This window comes from Salmo trutta, chromosome 26 (assembly GCF_901001165.1).
Source record: "Salmo trutta chromosome 26, fSalTru1.1, whole genome shotgun sequence".
Taxonomy (NCBI): Eukaryota; Metazoa; Chordata; class Actinopteri; order Salmoniformes; family Salmonidae; genus Salmo; species Salmo trutta.
In genome coordinates this window covers 43,310,332-43,318,872 of record NC_042982.1, presented here as the reverse complement: position 1 = coordinate 43,318,872, position 8,541 = coordinate 43,310,332, and the positions used below count along the sequence as shown (strand labels likewise).

General features: G+C 47.1%; 1 protein-coding gene across 1 annotated transcript; it reads left to right on the top strand.

Annotated features, from left to right (window-relative positions):
- Nucleotides 1–1,033: 1,033 nt before the first annotated feature.
- Nucleotides 1,034–2,134, top strand: LOC115163932 (vegetative cell wall protein gp1-like). Its single transcript, XM_029716125.1, has 3 exons — nucleotides 1,034–1,276; nucleotides 1,381–1,654; nucleotides 1,845–2,134. The coding sequence occupies exons 1-3, from the start codon at nucleotides 1,034–1,036 to the stop codon at nucleotides 2,132–2,134; spliced, it is 807 nt and encodes a 268-aa protein (XP_029571985.1).
- The last annotated feature ends 6,407 nt before the right edge of the window (nucleotides 2,135–8,541 follow it).

Below are 8,541 nucleotides of genomic sequence, written 5' to 3'. Positions count from 1 at the left end.
GGATGGGCTCATTGTAATAGCTGGAATGGAATTACTGGAACAGAATCAAACATATGGAAATCATGTATTGATACTTTTTCCATCCGTTACAATGAGCCAGTCGTCCTATATATCTCCGTCCACCAGCCTCCTCTGCTTTGTATTCTAAAGTGTACACTATGGAGTCATCGATTCACAATCCAAAACGATTGATGAGTCAGAGTAGACATTTCCCGCTGGCTACTATATGGTACATCAGTAGGTTTTCTTTGGCCTGGCTCTCTGATGGGAAGTGTCGACCGCCATCTCCTGTGCTTTGTTTAGTGTGATTGATGGGACTTGATATCCAGCCGTATGTCTCAAATGGCACTCTATTCCCTACATAGTGCACTACTTATATGGGCCCTGGTGAAAGGCAGTGCATTATATACGGCATAGGTTTCCATTTGGGATGCAGTGTATATATATATATATATATATATATATATATATATATATATATATATATATATATATATATATATATATAAAAATGTTTTTAAAAACAGGATGTGTTCTGTTCCTCCTCGAAGAGGAGAGGAGAGCTGACTCGGCTGGTTCTGTGACAGCTGGAGTCGGTCTGGTCCGTCTGGAAACATGCCATAATGGATGATAGTGTCCGAAATGGCACCCTAATCTCTATGTAGTACCTGGTTAGAAGTAGTGCACTATGTAAGGAATAGGGTACCGTTTGAGATGTACCCTTAATCTCTACAGCTCTGGACCACGTCGGTTATTACCGTCCTGTATCCATCCATCACTCCACACAGGTTTCAAATGCAGGCTTGGTGGTCAATTCATTTTTGAATTCATACCAATTCAGTAACAAGTTAAATTACATTGTAATCAATTAATTGACAAATCCTAGTAGAAAACAGCGGCAGACAATTTTCAATTCATAAATGTAAATTAACTTCCTGAATTGACCGAACTGAACACTGCATTGACACCCAGCCCTCCATATGACAGCCTCGTGGACCCCCAGCCCAGCCTCATGGACCCCCAGCCCAGCCTCATGGACCCCCAGCCCAGCCTCATGGACCCCCAGCCCAGTCTCATAGACCCCCAGCCTCATGGACCCCCAGCCCAGCTTCATGGACCCCCAGCCCTCCATATGACAGTCTCATGGACCCCCAGCCCAGCCTCATGGACCCCCCAGCCCAGGCTCATGGACTCCCAGCTCAGCCTGATGGACCCCCAGCCCAGCCTCATGGACTCCCAGCCTCATGGACGCCCAGCCCAGCCTCATGGACCCCCAGCCCAGCCTCATGGACCCCAGCCCAGCCTCATGGACCCCCAGCCCAGCCTCATGGACCCCAGCCCAGCCTCATGGACCCCCAGCCCAGCCTCATGGACCCCCAGCCCAGCCTCATGGACCCCCAGCCCAGTCTCATGGACCCCAGCCCAGCCTCATGGACTCCCAGTCTCATGGACTCCCAGCCCAGCCTCATGGACCCCCAGCCCAGCCTCATGGACTCCCAGCCCAGACTCATGGACCCCCAGCCCAGCCTCATGGACCCCCAACCCAGCCTCGTGGACCCCCAGCCCAGCCTCATGGACCCCCAGCCCAGCCTCATGGACTCCCAGCCCAGCCTCATGGACTCCCAGCCTCATGGCCCCCCAGCCCAGCCTCATGGCCCCCCAGCCCAGCCTCATGGACCCCCAGCCCAGCCTCATGGACCCCAGCCCAGCCTCATGGACCCCCAGCCCAGCTTCATTGTCTCCCAGCCTCATGGACCCCCAGCCCAGCCTCATGGACCCCCAGCCCAGCCTCATGGACCCCAGCCCAGCCTCATGGACTCCCAGCCCAGCCTCATGGACCCCAGCCCAGCCTCATGGACCCCCAGGCTCATGGACCCCCAGCCCAGCCTCATGGACCCCCAGCCCAGCCTCATGTACCCCCAGCCTCAGGGACCCCCAACCCAGCCTCATGGACCCCAGCCCAGCCTCATGTACCCCCAGCCTCAGGGACCCCCAGCCCAGCCTCATGGACCCCAGCCCAGCCTCATGTACCCCCAGCCTCATGGATCCCCAGCCCAGCCTCATGGATCCCCAGCCCAGCCTCATGGACCCCCAGCCCAGCCTTGTCTCAGACCGGTCAGCTGCTCCTGAGTAGATGCAGAACAGAAGTCACCAGGTGTTTTCTCTCTTGTTCACTTCCTCCTGGGACTGAAGCATGGGAGCCAGCTGAACCACACGTCACGGCTCAGTGTCTCCCTGCCTGCCTGCGCAGTGAAAGACGTCATGCTCAGCCAAGCAGAATAATGCCCAAGCAAATAGGAACCGCAACTTTCCTCTTCCCCCGACAGGTCTGGGACTCAACACTTCTTTCTGCAAATCGACATTACATTCATGTTCTGTGTATGTAGGATCTTATTACGCAGAGAGGATCATGGTTTCAGATGACACAGGTTTAGAGATACGTTTTAGAGAATATGCCTCTGACGGAAGGGGATGGTAATGTCTCTAATGGTACCAGATGGTAATGTCTCTAATGGTACCAGATGGTAATGTCTCTAATGGTACCAGATGGTAATGCCTCTAATGGTACCAGATGGTAATGTCTCTAATGGTACCAGACGGAAGGAGATGGTAATGTCTCTAATGGTACCAGATGGTAATGCCTCTAATGGTACCAGACGGAAGGGGATGGTAATGTCTCTAATGGTACCAGATGGTAATGCCTCTAATGGTACCGGATGGAAGGGGATGGTAATGTCTCTAATGGTACCGGATGGTAATGTCTCTAATGGTACCAGATGGTAATGTCTCTAATGGTACCAGACGGAAGGAGATGGTAATGTCTCTAATGGTACCGGATGGTAATGTCTCTAATGGTACCAGATGGAAGAGGATGGTAATGTCTCTAATGGTACCGGATGGTAATGTCTCTAATGGTACCAGACGGAAGGAGATGGTAATGCCTCTAATGGTACCAGATGGTAATGTCTCTAATGGTACCGGATTGTAATGTCTCTAATGGTACCGGATGGTAATGTCTCTAATGGTACCGGATGGTAATGTCTCTAATGGTACCAGATGGTAATGTCTCTAATGGTACCGGATGGAAGGGGATGGTAATGTCTTTAATGGTACCGGATGGTAATGTCTCTAATGGTACCGGATGGTAATGTCTCTAATGGTACCGGATGGAAGGGGATGGTAATGTCTCTAATGGTACCGGATGGTAATGTCTCTAATGGTACCAGACGGAAGGGGATGGTAATGTCTCTAATGGTACCAGACGGAAGGGGATGGTAATGTCTCTAATGGTACCGGATGGTAATGTCTCTAATGGTACCAGACAGAAGGGGAAATTGGTAATTACAGTCTTGTCCCATCGCTGCAACTCCCATACGAACTCGGGAGAGGCGAAGGTCGAGAGCCATAGGTCCTCAGAAACACGACCCTGCCAAGCCGCACTGCTTCTTGACACACAGCTCACTTAACCCGGAAGCCAGCCGCACCAACATGTCGGAGGAAACACCGTCCAACTGGCGACCGTGTCAGCGTGCACTGCGCCCGGCCCGCCACAGGAGTCGCTAGAGTGCGATTGGACAAGGACATCCCGGGCCGGCCAAACCCTCCCCTAACCCAGACGACGCTGTGCCAATTGTGCGCCGCCTCATGGGCAGTGGTGTAAAGTACTTAAGTAAAAATACTTTAAAGTACTACTTAAGTAGTATTTTTGGGTATCTGTACTTTACTATTTATATTTTTGACAACTTTTACTTTTACTTCACTACATTCCTATAGAAAATATTTTCAGTACATACATTTTCCCTGACACCCAAAAGTACTCGTTACATTTTGAATGCTTTAGCAGGACAGAAAATGGTCCAATTCATGTACTTATCAAGATAACATCCCTGGTCATCCCTACTGCCTCTGATCTAGCAGACTCACTAAACACACTTGTATCTTTTGTAAATAATGTCTGGGTGTTGGAGTGTGCCCCTGGCTATCCGTACATTTTAAAAACAAGAAAATGGTGCTGTCTGCTTTGCTTAAGATAAAGAATTTTAAATAATTAATACTTTTACTTATACTTTTGATACTTAAGAATATTTTAGCAATTACATATACTTAAGTCTATTTAAAACCAAATACTTTTAGACTTTTACTCAAGTAGTATTTTACTGGGTGACTTTCACTTTTACTTGAGTAACTTTATTAAAGTATCTACACTTTTAGTCAAGTACTTGGGCACTTTTTCCACCACCACTCATGGGTTTCCCGGGTCTTGGCCGGGAAACCCATGAGTTTGCTGCAAACAAATCAAATCAAATCAAATCAAATCAAATTTATTTATATAGCCCTTCGTATATCAGCTGAAATCTCAAAGTGCTGTACAGAAACCCAGCCTAAAACCCCAAACAGCAAGCAATGCATGTGAAAGAGGCACGGTGGCTAGGAAAAACTCCCTAGGAAAAACTCCCTAGAAAGGCCAAAAACCTAGGAAGAAACCTAGAGAGGAACCAGGCTATGAGGGGTGGCCAGTCCTCTTCTGGCTGTGCCGGGTGGATATTATAACAGAACATGGTCAAGATGTTAAAATGTTCATAAATGACCAGCATGGTCAAATAATAATAATCATTGTAGTTGTCGAGGGTGCAACAAGCACGTCCGGTGAACAGGTCAGGGTTCCGTAGCCACAGGCAGAACAGTTGAAACTGGAGCAGCAGCATGGCCAGGTGGACTGGGGACAGCAAGGAGTCATCATGCCAGGTAGTCCCGAGGCATGGTCCTAGGGCTCAGGTCCTCCGAGAGAAAGAAAGAAAGAGAGAAAGAGAGAATTAGAGAGAGCATATTTAAATTCACACAGGACACCGGATAAGACAAGAGAATACTCCAGATGAAAGAGACTGACCCTAGCCCCCCGGCACATAAACTACTGCAGCATAAATACTGGAGGCTGAGACAGGAGGGATCAGAAGACACTGTGGCCCCATCCGATGATAACAGGCAGGATATAACCCCACCCACTTTGCCAAAGCACAGCCCCCACACCACTAGAGGGATGTCTACAACCACCAACTTACCGTCCGAAGACAAGGCCGAGTATAGCCCACAAAAATCTCCGCCATGGCACAACCCAAGGGGGGGGCGCCAACCCAGACAGGAAGACCAAGTCAGTGACTCAACCCACTCAAGTGACGCACCCCTCCCATGGACGGCATGGAAGAACACCAGTAAGTCAGTGACTCAGCCCCTGTAATAGGGTTAGAGGCAGAGAATCCCAGTGGAAAGAGGGCAACCGGCAAGGCAGAGACAGCAAGGGCGGTGCGTTGCTCCAGCCTTTCCGTTCACCTTCACACTCCTGGGCCAGACTACACTTAATCATAGGTCCTACTGAAGAGATGAGCCTTCAGTAAAGACTTAAAGGTTGAGACTGAGTCTGCGTCTCTCACATGGGTAGGCAGACTATTCCATAAAAATGGAGCTCTATAGGAGAAAGCCCTACCTCCAGCCGTTTGCTTAGAAATTCTAGGGACAATTAGGAGGCCTGCGTCTTGTGACCGTAGCGTACGTGTAGGTATGTACGGCAGGACCAAATCGGAAAGATAGGTAGGAGCAAGCCCATGTAATGCTTTGTAGGTTAGCAGTAAAACCTTGAAATCAGCCCTTGCCTTAACAGGAAGCCAGTGTAGGGAGGCTAGCACTGGAGTAATATGATCAAATTTTGGGGTTCTAGTCAGGATTCTAGCAGCCGTATTTAGCACTAACTGAAGTTTGTTTAGTGCTTTATCCGGGTAGCCGGAAAGTAGAGCATTGCAGTAGTCCAGCCTAGAAGTAACAAAAGCATGGATTAATTTTTCTGCGTCATTTTTGGACAGAAAGTTTCTGATTTTTGCAATGCTACGTAGATGGAAAAAAGCTGTCCTTGAAACAGTCTTGATATGTTCTTCAAAAGAGAGATCAGGGTCCAGAGTAACACCGAGGTCCTTCACAGTTTTATTTGAGACGACTGTACAACCATCCAGATTAATTGTCAGATTGAACAGAAGATCTCTTTGTTTCTTGGGACCTAGAACAAGCATCTCTGTTTTGTCCGAGTTTAAAAGTAGAAAGTTTGCAGCCATCCACTTCCTTATGTCTGAAACACAGGCTTCTAGCGAGGGCAATTTTGGAGCTTCACCATGTTTCATTGAAATGTACAGCTGTGTGTCATCCGCATAGCAGTGAAATTTAACATTATGTTTTCGAATGACATCCCCAAGAGGTAAAATATATAGTGAAAACAATAGTGGTCCTAAAACGGAACCTTGAGGGACACCGAAATTTACAATTGATTTGTCAGAGGACAAACCATTCACAGAGACAAACTGATATCTTTCCGACAGATAAGATCTAAACCAGGCCAGAACTTGTCCATGTAGACCAATTTGGGTTTCCAATCTCTCCAAAAGAATGTGGTGATCGATGGTATCAAAAGCGGCACTAAGATCTAGGAGCACGAGGACAGATGCAGAGCCTCGGTCTGACGTCATTAAAAGGTCATTTACCACCTTCACAAGTGCAGTCTCAGTGCTATGATGGGGTCTAAAACCAGACTGAAGCGTTTCGTATACATTGTTTGTCTTCAGGAAGGCAGTGAGTTGCTGTGCAACAGCTTTTTCTAAAATTTTTGAGAGGAATGGAAGATTCGATATAGGCCGATAGTTTTTTATAATTTCTGGGTCAAGATTCGGCTTTTTCAAGAGAGGCTTTATTACTGCCACTTTTAGTGAGCTTGGTACACATCCGGTGGATAGAGAGCCGTATATTATGTTCAACATAGGAGGGCCAAGCACAGGAAGCAGCTCTTTCAGTAGTTTAGTTGGAATAGGGTCCAGTATGTAGCTTGAGGGTTTGGAGGCCATGATTATTTGCATCATTGTGTCAAGAGATATAGTACTAAAACACTTTAGTATCTCCCTTGAGCCAAGGTCCTGGCAGAGTTGTGCAGACTCAGGACAATGGAGCTTTGGAGGAATACCCAGATTTAAAGAGGAGTCCGTAATTTGCTTTCTAATGATCATGATCTTTTCCTCAAAGAAGTTCATAAATGTATTACTGCTGAAGTGAAAGCCATCCTCCATTTGCGAATGCTGCTTTTTAGTTAGCTTTGCGACAGTATCAAAAAGAAAGTTCGGATTGTTCTTATTTTCCTCAATTAAGTTGGAAAAATAGGATGATCGAGCAGCAGTGAGGGCTCTTCGATACTGCACGGTACTGTCTTTCCAAGCTAGTCGGAAGACTTCCAGTTTGGTGTGGCGCCATTTCCGTTCCAATTTTCTGGAAGCTTGCTTCAGAGCTCGTGTATTTTCTGTATACCAGGGAGCTAGTTTCTTATGACAGATGTTTTTAATTTTTAGGGGTGCAACTGCATCTAGGGTATTGTTCAAGGTTAAATTGAGTTCCTCGGTTAGGTGGTTAACTGATTTTTGTCCTCTGACGTCCTTGGGTAGGCAGAGGGAGTCTGGAAGGGCATCAAGGAATCTTTGGGTTGTCTGAGAATTTATAGCACAACTTTTAATGCTCCTTGGTTGGGGTCTGAGCAGATTATTTGTTGCAATTGTAAACGCAATAAAATGGTGGTCCGATAATCCAGGATTATGAGGAAAAACATTAAGATCCACAACATTTATTCCATGGGACAAAACTATTTCCAGAGTATGACTGTGGCAGTGAGTAGGTCCAGAGACATGTTGGACAAAACCCACTGAGTCGATGATGGCTCCGAAAGCCTTTTGGAGTGGGTCTGTGGACTTTTCCATGTGAATGTTAAAGTCACCAAAAATTAGAATATTATCTGCTATGACTACAAGATCCGATAGGAATTCAGGGAACTCAGTGAGGAACACTGCATATGGCCCAGGAGGCCTGTAAACAGTAGCTATAAAAAGTGAGTGAGTAGGCTGCATAGATTTCATGACTAGAAGCTCAAAAGACGAAAACGTCATTGTTTTTTTTTTTGTAAATTGAAATTTGCTATCGTAGATGTTAGCAACACCTCCGCCTTTGCCGGATGCACGGGGGGTATGGTCACTAGTGTAACCAGGAGGTGAGGCCTCATTTAACACAGTAAATTCATCAGGCTTAAGCCATGTTTCAGTCAGGCCAATCACATCAAGATTATGATCAGTGATTAGTTCATTGACTATAACTGCCTTGGAAGTGAGGGATCTAACATTAAGTAACCCAATTTTGAGATGTGAAGTATCACAATCTCTTTCAATAATGGCAGGAATGGAGGAGGTCTTTATACTAGTGAGATTACTAAAGCGAACACCGCCATTTTTAATTTTGCCCAACCTAGATCGAGGCACAGACACGGTCTCAATGGGGAAAGCTGAGCTGACTACCCTGACTGTGCTAATGGCAGACTCCACTAAGCTGGCAGGCTGGCTAACAGCCTGCTGCCTGGCCTGCACCCTATTTCATTCTGGAGCTAGAGGAGTTAGAGCCCTGTCTATGTTCATAGATAAGAGGAGAGCACCCCTCCCGGGATCGAACCCGGATCTGAAGCGAAGCCTCTAT